The sequence below is a fragment of the Phoxinus phoxinus genome, assembly GCF_949152265.1.
Source record: "Phoxinus phoxinus genome assembly, chromosome: 16".
In the NCBI taxonomy this organism is placed as follows: Eukaryota; Metazoa; Chordata; class Actinopteri; order Cypriniformes; family Leuciscidae; genus Phoxinus; species Phoxinus phoxinus.
The window spans coordinates 14,212,445-14,231,062 of NC_136891.1; the positions used below are offsets into that span (position 1 = coordinate 14,212,445).

The following is an 18,618-nucleotide window of genomic DNA, read 5'->3' on the forward strand; positions in this document are numbered from 1 at the left end:
GAGGATGACAGCGCCAGCCTGACAGTCTGAGGCCGGAAGTGGGCGCGCCAAGGCATTACGCTACTTCCGCGTTTAGGAAACGTTATTATAAAGCCTTTGTTTTAAACTATTTAATTGAAAATATATATTTAAGATTGATTAACAATATGATACGTTAAATAAACCTTAAAACATAAAATAAATACTACAATGAAAACAAAACTTAAGAGTTTGAACATTTTATTCAATTGAAAATTACAATTCACAATAATATGATGGACTGAAAACCATGCTGAAAACACAAAAAATATTAATTTCAATAAAACGAGTTTTTTCCTCTGAAATATACAAATAAATCACACACTACCTGTTTTCTAATTAAATAAAAATACAAACTCAAACTAAATAAATAAATTATATAAAACAAAATCAAACCAAATAAAATAAATCTTATAAAAAGGTATACAGGCACACATTTAACAAACAATAATTTTCAAGAGAAAAATAAATAAATTAAAACTCCATACAATACACATGGAGTTTATGCTGAGGTGCCATTCGTCACAACATTTTTCTAATTAAATAAAAATACAAAATCAAACTAAATAAATTATATAAAACAAAATCAAACCAAATAAAATAAATCTTATAAAAAGATATACAGGCACACAATTAACAAACAATTATTCTCAAGAGAAAAATTAATTAATTAAAACTCCATACACATGGAGTTTATCCTGAGGTGCCATTCGTCACGGCATTTGGCAAGAAAAACTTCCATGTCCTGTTGAAACTGGAACCGAAACATGAAAGGTTCTTTAGCCAGTTCCAGATCATCCTTTTCCACCTTATCAAGTTTAAGAAGGGCCTCTTCCTGGTCTTCCTTCTCTAGGTTCAGATACAATGGCTCTTGCACAAAACCTCTGAAAGAGTGGCAGTTGTTCCGCACCCATCCAACTGCGGTCCTGAGGTCTTTGACTATCTGTGGTTCCTTCACGAGAGAAGAGTACATAAAAATCAAATAATTATTACGAATTATTCTCACAAGAGAAGACATCTGTTGTCCCTGGGGGGAATGGAAGCGTCCTCAACAATACATTGTAGTTTAATCAGGATGCATGTAAATAAATGTTTTGAAATTATGCTCTTTCATGTGCCCGTTTGAGACAATAAAAACATACCTTGTCACTGATTTCAGTATCTTGTGATTTAGGTGGCTCCTGCACATCAACGGCAACATGTCTCCTGTGACAAATAAATTTTTTAGACAAGTAAATTTATAGACAGAGAAAAACTTGAGAGAGCAAAAGAGTTACCTTTCGATGGCAAAATTCTCCATGAGAATAAGGCACCACCATTTTCGAATAAGAGGAAAATCCAACTTGCATAAGGAGGGGAAGTGTTAATAGATCAATTTAATAGATTATATTATATATCTAGTTAAAAATATATTTTTAACAAAGCCTTACAGCTGTAAAATCAAAGGGTGCCTCAAAGACCATGTGCAGAGCATACTGAAAAAAAAAGAAAAAAGAAAATATGTCAAGTTCAGGCAACCATTTCATGTTTTCATTCTTATGATTTCTCTAACTTTTTTTTCCAAGTTTCCCTTGTTTCTCACCATCAGCATGAAGATCCCACAGTCCACAGAGCCAGTCAACTGTTGTGGAACATTCTAAAACAATGCAATTATCATTAAGTTATTCATGGAAAGGATGTGACAAACATAAAAACACGCAATCTATATAAGTAGCTTATGTTTTTTGAAAGCCTAATAAAACTAACCTTGTTCTTGATCAGCTTCCATGGTCCTGGAGCGATTCTGTTTGTCAATTTACTGCAACAAAATCAAACAGAAATGTTTAAATATATTATAACCATAAAAATTGGACAAAAGAGCCAAGTCTATTCATTCATAAGCAAAAAAAAAAGACCCCTGAGTGAATTGCAAAAACAACATTTCAAATTGATAATATTAAAATAGCAAGCAGATCATCATGCAAATGAACATCATGCACAAAAGAACAAACAGAAGTGAACATCAATTCAAACTTTGGAACAGCGAACTTCGAACAGCAAACCTTGAACTGCGAACTCTGAACATATTATTTATATATGTAAGTGCAACCTGAAGACAGTCACATATTTTACGTCACCAATCCCGTAGGGGTGAATTGAATCAAAAAAATACATAGCCTGGTTTTTAGGCTTCAGTACCTGTGAAATACAGTTGTTAGTATATTGAATCCTAATATCACTTTAATCTTAAAGAGTTAGTTCACCCAAAAATGAAGGGAATAACATACACATAGCATCCAGTGTCCTGGCACCCAAGCAGGGAGCAGAATGTAATCCTTGGATCCTATGTTATCCTTGGGGGAACATAAGATTCATTCATTTGTTGTAACTGCATTTCTAACTGTTCCAGTTTTAGATAAAATACAACTTGATGGACTTACTGGAAACGATAAAAATGGGTCCAAATCAAGTGGTGGAAGCCAGGTAACTACAACATAGGAATTTGCTGCAAACACATCTGTTCCCTAGGCATAGCATTCAATTGCACATTCATTACAAAACACAATTACATCTCCAGGTGATCATGAGTTATACAGCGGTAGGCAAAAATACCTTTTCCTTAGCCGCCATGACGATCACATCAAGACAGCTGTTTGCAATCTGTTTTTAAATATATTATATATTAGTTACCCAATAACAGTAGTTAATTACTAAAAAAAAAAAAAATAGCTACATGGTACATTTTTCTATTTTTGAAATAATTGTTTCTCAACTTACTGTTGCCTCAAGCGCTGCATTAAGGCCCAAGGTCAGAAAATCTTTTCGCTGCAGTTTAATGCTTCCAACTTGAGCAATTGTCTCATCTCTGTCATTTTTACTCAAAATCTGGTTAAGCTTTACCACAGATTAAGATAAAGAGACCAAAATTACATTCAGTGTACAAAACGTGTCATTAAAAGTGTGATAAAACAAACGATATTACCATTGATAACTGCCGATCACTTGGCTGGAAACCCCAACAACTTCTACTGGGAGACAGGTTTTTAATGTCACAAACCATTCCTGATGCAGGGAAGACATTTTGGAAATTAATTATACACACAAAAATACACCACAGAGTTTCAAAAATGATTTACCACCATTTAACTCCTGAATGAAAACACTCACCACCAGTTGCAACCATTGAAGCAGCCAGAGCATTGTCCTCCATCACAACATCAATCCCACCAGCTTCCTCATGGGAGAAACAAGGATTACCTGTTTAAGAGATTTTAACAAGTGTTTAATATCCCAAACCATTTCTGATGCAGGGAAGACATTTTGGAAATAATTTATACATACAATAAAAATACATTACAGAGTTTAAAAAATGTTTTACCACCATTTAACTCCTGAATGAAAACACTCACCACCAGTTGTAACCATTGAAGCAGCCAGAGCATTGTCCTCCATCACAACATCAATCCCACCAGCTTCCTCATGAGAGAAACAAGGATTACCTGCTGAAGAGATTTTAACAGATATTAAATTGAACTGTACTGAACTCAATTCCTCAGTGGTTAGTGGACCATTAAAATATTATAACATAGGATATTTTAATGTCTATCTACAAATATTAGAAAGTTAATATATAAAAAAGATAATTTACCAAACACAGCTTGTCCGTACACATTTTTCACCATCATTCCCCCAAATGTCTTCTTTAATCTTTCCAGCAATTTGTTGTTTTTCTTTTCATTATAGTGATGAATTATGTTCCTCATTTGAAAGAGATGGGTCGATGGCAAAGACATGTTCAAAAAGTAGTTGTTTTTTTTCATCTTTGCAAAGAGTTGCTCTGCAACCTGGCTGTTCACTTTGCCAGCCAATTGAGGTACTAGAGTGAGCTTCCTTAACACATCTTTGCTGTCTTTTGTATTGGCTTCATGAAACCGATCATACAGCACATAGTGATCCGATGAACCCGTCACTGGGTGACCATTAAGGTCTGGCTCTGTTTTCTTAGTGTTCAGCCAAGGTAGCGACACTTTAAGCTGTCCACATTTGGCCAATTCAATGTTGGATTGAGTGGGTTCTGCCAAGCGACCTTCAAATGGAGAGATAGGTATCGTTTCTGATGACCTTAAATTCAAGTGAGTTGCAAGACCCCGTGCAAAGTCATAAATTATGACATTTGGCATATGCTTCCAGGATAATAGTAAGTCTGCAAAGTCTCGAGGGCTCTCAGCTCGGATATTGCATTTAATACTATAAACAATCCCACATGGGCACATAATCACTGCCCAGCCTCCTAAAAAACAATATATGCATCACATCCAATGAGTAAATAAAAGTGTAAAATTAGTTTGTTTGTTTTGCAATTGAAAATATGATGTGCAAGTCAACTTAAACTTACCAGAGGCCCCCCAGATTTTGTCAAAGATTTTGTCGTACATTTGTCTGGATTTCATTTCATTCGACAACCTCAGTAGAAGATCACTACGGGATCCATTGGAGTCCAAGCCACACTCTTTACACAACTTCCGAATGACCCCAACCTAACAAAGTATATAGTCTTGTTAAAAAGGTAATATTAAAAACACAACACAGTCGGGTGTTTTTGACTAACAAACCCTACCTTTTGTTTGTACAGTTCTTCTCTGAGTCTGTCTTCTGTAACCGTAATTTCAGAAATTTCAGATACAGACTTCGAAACATGAATCTTGTCAAACTCTGTGTTTAGTACAGAGTCTGAACGCCGTGTGGCCTTCCCTATCCATGGAGCCCAAAAATGGTATGTTGGTGATACCGCACATGGATTGTGTCTACCACCTAAAAAACACACAAAAAAAAAACACATTGTATTATGTTGCATTTTAACATGCTTCCCAATAGTGTATAAAGCACTGTGTTCATACTTGCAACAAATCCACGACCAATCATATCACAGGACATGGCCTCCCAAAACTTTTCCAGGTTGACCTCCCCATCATAATTCTCAGCAGGACCCTGGATGTCACTTACTAAAGAGTGAAAACATTTGTGGATTAAGATAAGGTCACACTAAGAAAAACAATTAAGAAATTTTTTTTACAATGAACATAAAATGTTAATTAAGTTTAGTTGCTTTGGATAAAAGTATTTGACAACTACATAAATGTTAATGTAAACACAATTAGCAAGTAGAGGTTCACAATAGTCATACCTGATAAATGGAAAACACCTTTTTTGTGTAAATCCATGATCACCACAGGGGGATGATCTCCACAAGTAATGCAGGAAAAATTGTACTCATGATCAGAAAGGGCCTCAAAGTGCAAGTATGCATGAAGCACTGTGTCTGCTGGTGGATACTTCAGACCTGTCAAATCTTGCAAAAACTCGACTGCTCTACTCACAGCAGTATGGGCCTGAGAAAAAAATATATTAAAAAAATATATGTAAAAACTGGAATAAATTGAAAGATGCTGTACTTACTGAACATTGATAAATTGAAAGTTACCTGTAGAAGGTTTCTTAAGGTAAGGCATAAGTGTATGTCAAGGATAATGTGGTCGTTAAAGTTGTGGAGTTGGTCTTTCCACTCTTGGTAGCGATAAAACATTCCACACAGTGGGCACTGCTTACAGTAGGTTGATACTTCTATCATTCAAACAAAGTATTACATCAGAGTGATTTCATTGCACATATGCATATTTATAACACCATCCTACCTTCAACAATGCACCAGTTGGAGAGTATTTTAGCTCTCTTTGTAATTAAAATAGGGTCACTAAGGGGGACAACACCTGGGCATCTATGACACACAGTTTCTTCTGGACAAAGATGTTTTGGGTAGTCTTGGCCTAGTGATGGTGCACGTATATTGTCTGGTAGGACAGCAGGTATCATCTTGTTCTGTAGAATGTACTGTACCATTTGTTTCAGTTCCAGATCATGTGGAGGATACAATGGATGGTCTTCTGTGACGTTGCTCTCCTCTGAACGCGAATGAGCCTTTTGGGGTGGGGATTCTTCTCTGCTGAAGACAGTACGAAAAAGCTCACGGTCTGTTTGAAATAGATGCCATTTCGCAATGTATTTATGTGGACACGAACGGCGCACTTTGGAACAGGGGCAGTGCCATGTGTTTAATTTGGTGTTGTAAACAACAATGACACGCCCCAACCGGCTATAATAGGACACATTTGGCTCAAAAACTGAGATGAACTTTTTAGTTTGAGGGCTGCCAGTTGAGGTTTCTACAGACAGTGGTACACTGCTAGAAACGGCAAGCTGCTGACGAGCAAGGCATATGTTTTTCTTCTCGTCACCAAACCATTTTGCTTTCACCATTTCTGTTAAAACATCTTCCTTTAGAGAGACTTCTTCAGCTGAGGATGTGCAGAAACTTACAGATCTGACATGCATGCACTGGTAGGATAACATACCACTCCTCTGTGCTACTTCCATGTTTACTTGGCATTCGGTTGATTCGCAGCAGACTTTTTGTTGTTCTCCCCATGTTTTGAATTGGACATGAAGAGGACTACTCTGACCAACTGCAACTTTACGCACTGTGTAAATTCCATTTGATTTGTCCACACATTGGCTTGCAAGGTGAAATCTGGCATTAATGTCCTGAATTGGATTTTTTGTGTGTTTACGGTCAATATGTTTTTTTATATTTTTTTTATTCATGATGTTATTGCAGATTGGGCATTTCTGTTTAATAACAGGCCGTGCGCGAACCGTGCCTGGCATATTAAATGCTGTGTTGGAGGCTGATGGTGTCCCAGTAGTAGGTGGCATGTTACAAACATTGCTGGAGGCTGATGGTGTCCCAGTAGTAGGTGGCATGTTACAAACATTGCTGGAGGCTGATGGTGTCCCAGTAGTAGGTGGCATGTTACAAACATTGCTGGAGGCTGATGGTGTCCCAGTAGTAGGTGGCATGTTACAAACATTGCTGGAGGCTGATGGTGTCCCAGTAGTAGGTGGCATGTTACAAACATTGCTGGAGGCTGATGGTGTCCCAGTAGTAGGTGGTATGGTCACAACCTCTGGGACAGTAAATGTATCACTAGTATTAGTGGACAGTGGCTTCTCTTTACATAATTCTAAATGATTAAGAAAAACATCTCTCCTCAGAATTGTGGCTGTACAATAGAGACAGTGGAAATGCAGAGATTGTCTGCAGCCCAAACCACATCTGTGAAATGTGAAATCTGAAATATAACAGGAAAAAAAGGAAACAATTAGTTCCTGTGCTTCAAAGTGTAACTCAAACCTACCCCTGATGGTTTAAATGTTTAATGGGATGCATTTATATACATGAAATATTACTATAACAAAATACAAATACACAAATATATAATTCTTTGTTTTTTTTTAGCTCAAGTTTCAGTGTGCAAACTTTAGACGTTAATGAAGACAATATTAATATTCTCTCTCTCTGTCTCGCTAATAAATAATATTTGATGCCTAAATCATGCAGAATACCATCTACATCTAACTAATTCCAAAGGGAATACTATTAAATATGTGTACCTTAAAATGTAATGCAAATCGCTTTGGATAAAAGTGCATAAATGTAAAATAATATCTATTGCCACTGTATATTAAAAAATAACTCAATATGTTCATACCTCCATGAACAACAGCCTTTTTTACGTGGACTTTCATATGATTGGTCAATTTGTCCAGTCTTGTTGGTTTGAAGATACTGGCATCACAAAATGGGCAGTGATAATTTGTGCAACATGTTGTGCATTGGTTCAGATGTGGTACCGCTGACCCTCTCTGAATCGTTATGTGCTTCTATAGGTGAAATAAAATACAATTAATGCAATTTTCATGGTCATAAAATGTAACAAATATTGTAAAATGCCACGCCAGTTTAACAAATTAAATCACAAACCATCAATATATAATCCAACAAAGTGATACTGTGTTATTGTTAAAGATTATCTTATAATACAAAATACTTCGTTTCAAAATACTTCGTTTAAAAAACAGTTCAGTACAGAGCCGTTTGGTATAGTTAAGCTTAACGTTATAACGTTAAGTTTGTTGCATCCATCAAAGAACCTACCTCTTTCTCCTCTTTTTCTTTTTTTACAGTGTGCTCCGCCATATTTCAACAATTTACTGTGTAACCATAGACTGGTCTCTAAACCCATAGTAACACATGTCTAAACATAAACTCCGTACACTTCCGGCATCAGACTTCTACCCCGCCCACTTCCGGCCTCAGACTGTCAGGCTGGCGCTGTCATCCTCACACTGTCATGACGTCATGGTTCTGCGGTTCTGCAGTCAGACCTATCTCCGTTTTTCTCAACCCCCCAAAAATGACAATTTAAACATGCTGTAAAAATTTTTTATTATCTGTGGGGGTAATTTGAGCTAAAACTTCACATACACACTCTGGGGACATCAGATACTTATTTTACATCTTGTGAAAAGGGGCATAATAGGTGCTTTTTAAGTTAAATCAATATATATTAAGTTCTCAGAACTTCTGTCTGTGAGTGTAAATGTGTAGTATTTACTATATTCAAATAGGCTCAGACTGTTATTAATAGCATGTATGTATTGAATACCAGCGTAGGATTACTGGCATGCCGCACGGTTTTGTTGCTCCAGTATTTCCGATACCGCGAGTGAATGAATAAATGAATGACTGAGATCAGATCAAGAACTTTCTTCCGTGGAACGCAAAAGGAGATATTTTGAAGAATGTTGTTCGCACCATCACCAAGTGTTGTGAAGCTGCACTGGAGCTGCATGAGTCCCACTGGAAATCTCTTGGAAGCGATCTTGAAAAAAGCTTGTACAGTACGCATACACAATTATGCATATTAAACGGGTATAAAGCTATATAACCTATATGTTTGTGTTTTTTCCCCAGAGAATGGGATCATTAAATCGGACCGTGTATATGAAGTTATGTTGGCCACAGACCGTTCTCATTTCTCCAGATGTAATCCATATATGGACTCACCACAATCTATAGGTAAGTTCAAGTCCAGACAGAATTATCATTTTGTTGACACAGCTGTATTGCACACACACACACACTGCGTTCTCTAGCAGTTGTCAGCCTGCACAACTCTCACTAGCTGGTCTCCGTTACACACTCAACGCAAGAGTGGATGTCTATTTATCGAAGCAGAAGTGCAACAAAATAAGAAGGAAGCACAAAAAATGAACATACATACACAAGTAAATACAAACAAGAGTTGGTTGTTAGTTGCCAACAGCACAACAGCACCAGACAAATGACCCCCAAACCATTCACATGTGGAGCGAATCCTCTGCGTCTGTTTTCAGGCCTTCCCGCTTAGGTCTCTCCAGTGCTGTAAAGCTTTGCTAATATTAACACAAGTCCTAAAGCTCTTGCCCAGACATAACCCTTCATTTGTAATGTCTCTCGGCCATCTCTCTTTCTTCAGATCTCCCAGAGAATTTGCTCGTTCTCTCCCCTCCACCGCCATACGCCCCCTAATACTGATTGGCTACACGTTTGTTGTTGTGTCTGTCCGACCAAATTTCAAACAGCGTTTTTCAAAACAGAAAGCAGGTTAATGCGTTTGCATGCTGGGCGAAATCGCCGTAAGGGGCAAAAGCCCAGCTGTGGCGATCAGTCTATGCGTTTATGACCTCCTCCCGATATAGGAAAACGGGTCAACTCTTTTACATGATCAAGTGCATTGTGGGCTTATTAAGCATAATCGGGTTAAGAGCGTGCATGTAAACTCACTCAATGTGTCTATACTCACTTTTTCTTGATCACACTCTTTTCTTGAAATCTCATGAGAGTAATATATGATAATATATGAGCCGTAGGTTTCCCGCTGACATGTAGCAATACTCTTCTTCAGTTTTTAATGCTTTATTTAACATCACAACCGACATAACAAATGAATTATTCAGAGACAGATGTGCAAATTATTACGTTTTGACGTCACCACGGTGAAATAACCTGATTTATTAATAAAGTCTTGGTAACGACGTGGTTGTCGGGTTATTGATTTGTATAGTCTGATGACAGGTTGATTCTGTTGATGTGTTTTCTTTTTGGCATGAAGGTCTGTTTTGTAATTTCGTACAGGTTACCAAGCAACTATCAGTGCACCACATATGGTAAGTGAAACTGCTTTTGTGAGTTATACTGATCTGTAATAGCCGTCGTTGGCCTTTTTGAGGTGCTGATGACCCCTCATCTGTGTGCTGTAGCACGCATACGCTCTAGAGCTCCTCCACGATCACCTGTATGAGGGAGCAAAGGCTCTGGATGTGGGATCCGGCTCGGGAATCCTGTCCGTCTGCTTCGCCAGAATGGTTAGTCACTTCATTTCCATCCTGTTAAATGAATTGGAATGGAATGCAAACAGTCATAGCATATAAATTAGTGTGTGTGTGCGTGTGTGCGTGTGTGCGTGCGTGTGTGTGTGTGTGCGCAAACCTGCAAAAATAAATGAACACATGGAGAGACCTAAAATTATTAGGTTTTCAGAGAATTAAGTTCTGACCGATGAGTTTATTCATTCTTTATTCTTTCATTTATTTATACTTGTTGGGTTAGTCCTTTTTGCTTTCATTTTGCTATATTTATTATTACAAGTACATACAAATAAATATAAATACATATTTGTGTATGTAGTTCCTGAACCACGTTTTTGTTGTTTCTACACGTGATACAATTGCAAAAACTTAACAAAATGATATAGGGTTGCAGAGTCAGAGTGTTACTCTTTTGGCGTAAGTCGACTTGTGTTGGCCGTCTGCCGGAAGCTAGTTATTTAACATATTAAATATGGATATTTTTCTTAGACGAACCTTAGGGTGGCTTGAGGGTGAGTAAATCACAGGCTAATTTTCATTTTTGGGTGAACTATCCCTTTAACTTGTTTAATAACAAAACGATCAGAGTTACAGGCACCGCTGCTGAAACCACAGTCGCTGCACGCTGGCTAATTCTCTCTGGATTTGCTCCATCGAGTAAACTCTTGATAAAGCTTGAACTGAACTTCAATTCCAACAAATTCTTGTTGGAATGCCTCTCCAAATTTAGTGGTATAAAAAAATCCCAATCCTCTAAGTAACTAACAACTACAACAGGTTTACATATGGACGCTGGTGACTCTGGTTTGTTCATCATGTATGTCTGTCTAGACCAATTTTTTTTAATTTTTAGTAGTTCCTTTAAAGTTCCTGCAGTGGGAAAGGGATTCATGTAAAAATTTAATAATTCTACTATTAGATATTGATGAATATTGTGTATGTATTTCATGCCTACATGTATTTACTTCTGGCAGTTTTTGTATACGCATGGTATGTGTGCACTACAGCGGATGTGTTGTGGTGTGTTACAGGTCGGGCCGACGGGGAAGGTGATTGGCATTGATCATATAAAGGAGCTGGTGGAAGATTCAGAAACTAATGTAAAGAAGGACGACCCTAGTTTGATCTCTTCAGGGAGAATCAGACTCCTCGGTTTGTCCACATCTTTGGTCTCTCACAATTGTTTTTGGCTGGTTTACATTGTGTTCTTTATAATGTGTTCATTTTTTAGATATGCAGAAATATTTAATTTCTGACTGATATTGATTGGCAGTTCACAACTATTAACACAGTTAATACTGTGTGGGGTTTTTTTCTGTTTAAATGTAAGTTTGTTATATTCAGAGGGAGGCAGTACACTATAGGGACAGAACAGAACCGTTATATGGGCTCAGCTGTGGTGTTGTGTAATACTGTGTGTGTGTGTGTGTGCGCAGTTGGAGATGGAAGAATGGGCCTTCCAGAAGAAGCACCTTATGACGCCATACATGTCGGAGCCGCAGCGCCCACAGTGCCACAAGCAGTATGTTTCCTTTGAATCACAAATACACTTTGATACCAAGACATTTTTGCACCTTAAGCAGGAACTTTAAAGGAGTAAATCACCCACATGTTAAAATTCTGTCATCATTTATTCACCCTGCATCGGAGACATGTTCTGTCTTTTTTCATCTTTAGAACACAGTTTTTTTTTACAAAACTTCCACTCCAAAAATATTTCTGTTCGTTTAGTTTTCCTGTTTTAGGATGTTTAACAGGTTTGGAGAATAATTAGTGTTCATTTTTGGGTGAACTATCCCTTTAAGGTGTAGCGTATGCCAAAAATGTTCTAAACGCGAGTTTATTTCTGTTTGAAATCGATGGGTTTCTGTCTTGTTCTGTGTGGTTGAATTTAAAGAAAACACATCCATGTCCACATTAATCCACCCCGAAATAAAAAAAGGAATTATATTTTGCATCAAGGATATTAAGCCTTGTTTAGGACCATTAAGATTTTCGACTTTGTGATTTCTTTTCTTTTTTTCATGACAATTAAGCACATATTTCCTCAATTTCTATTTTGTAACACCTGCAGATATGTGACTTTTTTTGTAATTCCCATTTGTGGAGGGTTGAATGAGGACACAACCCAAACTGATTTGCAGTGCACGCAATGGAGGGTGTTCACTGAACAATAAAGTTCTGTGCTCAAGGGTGGATAAAGTGATGTGCAGGAAAAGTTCTGTGGCTTTCCAGTGCTGATCGGTCAATCCTCACTTGAATCTGGAGAAGCAGAGACAGAGAGAACACTATTAGCATTTGCTGCAGTGGAGAACTAGCTCACCCTTTCCTTCTCTTGCTCTGCTTATATTCTCTCCTCTCAATGAAGCACAGGTGTGGGCGATCAGCATGATCCATGATGAGACGTCATTACAGGGCGACACTGAAGTGCACTCGGGATACAAGTGCCCTGTTCAAATACCCACACTTGTGGTCTTTTGCACTTGACCAGTTGTGTACTTGCATTACGTATTTCCTGTATTTGGCCCAAGTGTTCAAGTAGGTGTAAAGACTGCAAAGTCTTGCAGAAAATTCAAGTGTTTACAGAGCTTTATTTTATTTTCAATATTTTGCGCTTTAAAATAAACTTCTAAATGTCTGTTCAGTAGTTGCTGTGTAACTAACAGAAGATAAAATGTTAAAATTGTGGTGCCGCTAATTAAGTGAGGTTTTACAAAACACACATAGATAGTCTACTCATCTTTGCTCCAATAAAATGTGCAACACTTTATTTTACTACCAGATGTAATATCTAATTCATTTAAATTACAGTAGAATGTCTTCCTCGACATCACGCAATTTCGGGGCAAGAGAGTTCCCGAACATAATGCATGATGGGATACGCTTAGCCTCGCGCACTTCCTGTCGCGTGCACGCGCTCTCAAGTGGCCAAGACCGCAAGTGTGGGTATTTGGACATGGTAATTATACTAAAGACTTTAAATTTAGAAAGACAGGCCACTCTTATTACCATAAATGGGAGAAAGTGCAGTGTCTGACATGGTGGAATAAGTCTTTGAAATAAAAGAGCCAATCACTGATTGGTAAAGTCATCGCATCACTGCAGCTTCCGTTAGAAGCTCCGCTTGCTATAGAAACAGTCATTGTTTTGAGACTTGCTAATGACTATGCATACGCATTGGCTGGTCCAGCCTTAAAAATGCTGCTTCTTTTTTTTCATTATTTGAGCGTGAAGAATCAACGTTTATGACATAGTTGTTGTCAGATTTCATTGGTGATTTCAATAAGAAATGTAATCTAAAGACTTTAGATATAGAAAGACCATGCACTCGTATTACTATGAATGGGAGAAACTGCAATGCGCAATTAGGTGGAATAAGTCCCTTCTAAATAAGAGCCGATCACTGATCGGTAAAGTCACCGCGAATTAACTTGATTTGAAATATTAAATTTAATCATAAGCTTGGTTACCTGATTTGGAGAATTTGATGTTTCCCCATTCAAAGAGATTCAAGAGCTGTACTTGCATGACAAACAGCTGCGTGAGAGGCGTTTCAAAGATGGCCGCCGAGTCGAATTACTTAGAAGTGATTCTCATTAGTTTTACATCAGTGTCATGCATATATTTCTTTCTTATGATTTTAGGGTGAAGTATGACGTGTTCTTGAGAGGGTCGGTGAGATTCTCATGTGTGTGTGTGTGTGTGTTGCAGTTGTTGGACCAGCTGAAGCCAGGCGGGCGTCTGATCCTGCCCGTCGGCCCCGCGGGAGGGAACCAGATGCTGGAGCAGTATGACAAGCTGGAGGATGGCAGTACCAAAATGAAGCCACTGATGGGCGTGATCTACGTGCCTTTAACAGACAAAGACAAGCAGTGGTCAAGGTGGAAGTGACTTCTGTCCTCTGTCCCCTCTCTCTTCTAGGGCACAGGTGAAACGTGTGGGCCGGGGCAGCAGACAGAGCGTTTGCCGCCTGACATCTGTTTTGCTGCTCCATGCCATGATGAACAGCTGCAGTTTGCTTTCTTCTTTTTTTTACTTTAACCCTCCAGCCTGAATTGACCATAAACCACATTATAATGTTTTAAATTACTGCTGGAATGAGCTTGAGTTTGTTTTAGTTTTTTCCCCCTCAATAATGCTTTCTGAATGATGAGACGTGAAAGCATGAACACATCAAAACCTGTTTAGACTTGCCGTTATTGCTTTGTTCAGTCTGGTGGCTCAAATCCAATTTTTTCATGAAATATAGTATTGGCAGCTTTAACACTTTAACCCAACCATGACATCAATTAAAACTCAGTGCCTCAAAAGTCATTCCTGAAATCAGTTAGATTTTAACTGAATTGATTATAGTGTTGTTACAATTTGAGACTTGAGTTTACATGTTCAGCGTGATGTTTAATCTCCTCGACAGACTCGTGTCACATTTAGACGCTTGTTAGCAACCACCTTTTTTAACACACGTAACCGCTTCAAAACATCACGAGTGGGGTAATACTGATGTATTTTATGTTGTAGAATAAAACGTGAAAGTATCTTGAGCTTGTGTTCACCACAGACCTTATTTCAGCCATTTAAACAAAACCCATTCAAAAGACCCATTGAGTTCGGGACGATGGAACCGGAAGTGCTCAAATGCAACTCGGTTCGGCCTACAAAGTGATGTCATGCCTGCACAACTCTTTATCATCAGAGGCAAAGTGCAGACTATCAGTCCTAAAGATCGGATTTGAAAAACTAATCGCTTGCAGTTTGAACAGCCTATACTTTGATATCTTCAAGATTGCCGAAACTTATTTTTGCACGAGTTGTTTTTTTACAGTATGCACATTTAAGTGGTGATGTGTTGTGTATCTTTGATGTCCATAGTAACTTTATTTTCTTTGTTTTTTCTTTTTTTATAGGGATGAACTTTGAAAGGATGACCTGGCAATACTCATCACACTACACACACACACACACACACACACACACACACACAAATGGACTTCACTGAGGAGAGCATTTATAAATGCTTAATTTCCATAACCTTTACAGTCTGACGGTCATGAAAGATGGATGTATTGATCAGATTCTTTTATTTAAAAAGGAAAAAAAGTGGAATTGGGCTTGTGCTGAGATTTTCATGCCTGCAGTTTGAGAATTGCGTGAATGCAGTTTTTTGTTTGTTTTTCTTTTTGATTCTTGTGATGACTTCAGTATTACAGTCAGTTGGATTGTTCGTGTATCTCAGCGTATTGTAAACACAACACAGGGTCGGCCGTTGTGCTGAATCCAGCCTGTTATTAAAACATAATTCACTGCTACATACTGTGCAGGGATCTCTTTGCTCTACAAATCCATTTCAATAGTAGCGGCTTGTGTTTTCAGCTGAAGCATGTGCTGCCCGGGCAGAATAAACCACTGGATAATTCTGTCTAAGGATGCTAAGAGTGGAGCGATAAGCCACGAGAGGCCATGTTAGAAGGATTTTACCACGGTTATGGGATGTTTGGTCTGACGTGGTCAAATCAGTGTAACACAGTCTCGATTGGCTTAGTGTGGGATAATGTGCAGTCAGCTGGTCATTATAGCAGAATATAATATATAATAAATGGAAACGATGTATTGAAAGTTGAAATTATTTTAATTTGTGAAGAAAGTTTAGAATATGAAAAATTGGTTGTCTGGATCAATTATTCACTTTAGCGTCATTACTAAAACATATGTTCAAATCACCGAATGCTGCCATTATTCAATCACAATCAGGTATTCCAGACAACAGAATGTACAAATTGTGTTTATAGAGGCAGCAGCAATATTGTAAAAGACACCAATGTTCAATAAATAGCTACATTTAATAATTATAACAATGTAAAAAGAAAAGCAACTCTTCTGGCTGGTAATTTAGTCCATTAGCTATAACTTTAAGCTGTTTACGGTTGCCAAGCAACACTGCAACATTACTAAACTGGTCAGCGTTCAGGTGTGCGTTCATTGGAATTTTGCAGTGAGTGTTTTACAAGGCATTTGTAAAAACTATTCTAATCAGACTTTACAGTCTGAACTAGTTTAGCCTACACGTATAAATGACAATTTTAGAGATCAACTTCAGAGCGCAAAGGGGTTGTTCACCTGAAATAACTATTTTGTCATGATTTATTTTCTGTTCTGTGAAACAATAAGGAGATGCTTTTCCACATGATGAAAGTGGGTGATGTTTTATACTGTTAAAGGGATAGTTCACCCAAAAATGAAAATTCTGTCATCATTTACTCAAGTTTTTGCAAACCTGTATGATCAACACCAGGGGAGTAAATGATAACAGGATTTTCATTTTTGGGTGAACTATCCCTTTAAGCTTTTAAAAGCTTGTGTTAAATTCAAAATTGCAGCCTTAAGTCATACCCAATTTGATGCTGTTGACCCCAGACAACACTGGTTCTCGTGCTCTTGGCAAGTGTGATAAACGTGTTGAGAGTCTTTGGAAGACTTGGATTATTGCGCATGATTTGTATGGGTTGCTTTTGTGGTACTTTTTCAGGGTTTCTGCAGGTTTTATGAAGGTAAATTGAAGACCTGGTAGAGAACATCAATATGTTCTCTAAATGAAAAACTCAATGCGTTCTGTTAGCAACACTCCAGAGTTTGAAATTACAACTTCCAAAAGATACCCGTTACTTTTTAATTCATTTTTACAAAGCAAAACTAACTTGAATCGCTCTTCTCCCAACCACTTGAATATATTAATATCTGTTACTGTACCTTCTGATGACGCTGATGCACAAAAACGATGTTCTTCATCAGCATATTTGTCTTGTTTTCCAGAACAAATGTCTAAAGGTTCTTAAATCAAGATGCATTAACTTGAGATTCAAATTGACAAAAAAAAATATGAAGTCTTGTTTTCTGTGAAATTGATCAAAATGAAGTGTTTATGATTAAAACAAGAACAAATATCTTCCAATGGGCTCAGAAAAATCAACTTTGTTCAAAGGGATATTTCATAACTCAGATATTTGTTCTTGTTTTAAGCATAAACTTTTTACATTTGCATCTCAAGATGTTTATATATTTATATTGGAAAACAGGACAGAGGAAGATATTTATTTGTTTGCAATGCATGCAACATTTAATGCCATGACCTTTTTGCTCTAATTTAAGGCCTGATTGTTTTGTGTAAGGGTGAATTCAGGCCTGCAGAAACCCTGTTTTTTGTCATTTGAGCTTGCCAGCAATAATCACGCAGGCTATGTAAAATCCTCAGAAGCTTGGACATTCTGCCTACATCTCATTGTGAATTTCACAGAAGCAAGAAAATCAGCAGGTTTGGGATGATATGAGCAGAGTTTGGTGCACATGTAGCGATGCTTACTGCTCACTCTTATGAAATGTGCTTCACATCACTGCAGAACTCAAAATATGCTCGTCTCTATTATCTGTCGTGTGCAGCAAGTCCCACTCAGATACACTCTTGCTTACAGGATTGAGCTAAACCTTCAGTGGTCATTTTGATTGTAAGCGGTTTTCAATGGCAATTCTCTGTGCATGTTTGTGTGTTACCTGCACGCACAAACAGTGCTTTAACCAATAAACTCGCTGCTAAGCAATGATCGGTTCATTCTCGACTCTTCTTTCACACAATTTTAGCGCTGGTTATGCTACTTCATCTGACCCATTGTGATTCAGTTTTCATGGCTTCACGTGTTCCTTCAGGGTGTTTTGAACCTGAGCAGTGGGGATCCAGAAATAAAATCCCATTTTCTCTAGCCTGGGAAAACCCAGACCACTTCCGGCAAATTTAGATTTGCTCTGCAAGTGGGTCTGGCAAAGAGCCCATTGAAACCCATTTCCAATCCGTAGAAATCGCGGCACCAATCAGAAACGTTGGGGCGGGCTTTACACGATGACGACAGAGCAGAGACGGTAACGCAGATTTTGTACATTACAGGGATGGATGCCGCCGTGGAACATCACAACATCACTCGTTCGAATCAGCTATCGCGTCTGTTTCAAGTGATTTAAAATTGTCATTTTCGTTAACACAAACAGAGAATTGCTGAGAGTCTCGAGATGTTTCTCCGTCGCTCTGCATACGTCATGACATTCATCGCTCTGATTGGTTTTAGATCTATCCGACGTCCGTTGGTGACGCCCCTGTGGAAATGAATTGTCTATGGAGCTTTGCCAGACCCTTACTCAGTTACAACTGAGAGTGGTCTGGGTTTTCCCAGGCAACATTTTCTCCATAGATAAGTAGAATTTTCATTATATCATACAGTATAAAGTTTCAAGAAATCGAGAAACCTACATCACTTTGTCTCATGTCCATAT

The 18,618-nt window shown here is 38.0% G+C and overlaps 2 protein-coding genes across 4 annotated transcripts in view; one reads left to right on the forward strand and one right to left on the reverse strand.

The window, feature by feature from the left end:
• pcmt (protein-L-isoaspartate (D-aspartate) O-methyltransferase) overlaps positions 1 to 17,163 on the forward strand; it is a 20,099-nt gene extending 2,936 nt beyond the window's left edge. The window contains exons 2-8 of one of the 2 annotated variants that reach the window (XM_079639071.1): positions 8,870 to 8,974; positions 10,073 to 10,104; positions 10,198 to 10,302; positions 11,337 to 11,457; positions 11,742 to 11,827; positions 14,017 to 14,186; positions 15,210 to 17,163. In XM_079639071.1, coding sequence (XP_079495197.1) covers positions 8,870 to 8,974; positions 10,073 to 10,104; positions 10,198 to 10,302; positions 11,337 to 11,457; positions 11,742 to 11,827; positions 14,017 to 14,186; positions 15,210 to 15,222 — 632 coding nt within the window. In that variant the 3' untranslated portion in view covers positions 15,223 to 17,163. Of the gene's footprint in view, positions 1 to 8,869; positions 8,975 to 10,072; positions 10,105 to 10,197; positions 10,303 to 11,336; positions 11,458 to 11,741; positions 11,828 to 14,016; positions 14,234 to 15,209 lie in introns of both variants that reach the window. The other variant, XM_079639072.1, reaches the window with a different exon arrangement.
• LOC307012415 (uncharacterized protein) lies at positions 205 to 8,238 on the reverse strand. Of its 2 annotated transcripts, XM_079639065.1 has the most exons (22): positions 8,051 to 8,238; positions 7,605 to 7,776; positions 5,691 to 7,184; positions 5,480 to 5,619; positions 5,183 to 5,387; positions 4,896 to 5,000; positions 4,616 to 4,809; positions 4,394 to 4,535; positions 3,647 to 4,288; positions 3,408 to 3,500; positions 3,166 to 3,255; positions 2,981 to 3,060; positions 2,776 to 2,892; positions 2,611 to 2,658; positions 2,439 to 2,522; positions 2,286 to 2,351; positions 1,765 to 1,816; positions 1,601 to 1,654; positions 1,449 to 1,493; positions 1,296 to 1,360; positions 1,161 to 1,224; positions 205 to 970 (listed from the first exon to the last, which is right to left on the reverse strand). In XM_079639065.1, exons 1-17 carry the CDS (start codon positions 8,090 to 8,092, stop codon positions 1,814 to 1,816), a joined length of 3,717 nt encoding a protein of 1,238 aa, XP_079495191.1. In that variant the 5' UTR covers positions 8,093 to 8,238; the 3' UTR covers positions 205 to 970; positions 1,161 to 1,224; positions 1,296 to 1,360; positions 1,449 to 1,493; positions 1,601 to 1,654; positions 1,765 to 1,813. The 2 variants fall into 2 exon arrangements, with proteins under 2 accessions (XP_079495191.1, XP_079495192.1); XM_079639066.1 differs by lacking the exon at positions 1,296 to 1,360 and having other exon boundaries at positions 3,647 to 4,084.
• Positions 17,164 to 18,618: the final 1,455 nt, after the last annotated feature.

What these genes read in the sequence shown, in the direction of transcription:
- LOC307012415 (XM_079639065.1), bottom strand. Translation starts at nt 8,092, where the DNA reads ATGGCGGAGCACACTGTAAAAAAAGAAAAAGAGGAGAAAGAG. An exon ending in AAAGGCTGTTGTTCATGGAG is followed by an intron (nt 7,185 to 7,604) that starts GTATGAACATAT and finishes GTTATATTTCAG; the next exon opens with ATTTCACATTTCACAGATGT. An exon ending in TTCAATGGTTACAACTGGTG is followed by an intron (nt 3,256 to 3,407) that starts GTGAGTGTTTTC and finishes TCTCTTAAACAG; the next exon opens with GTAATCCTTGTTTCTCCCAT.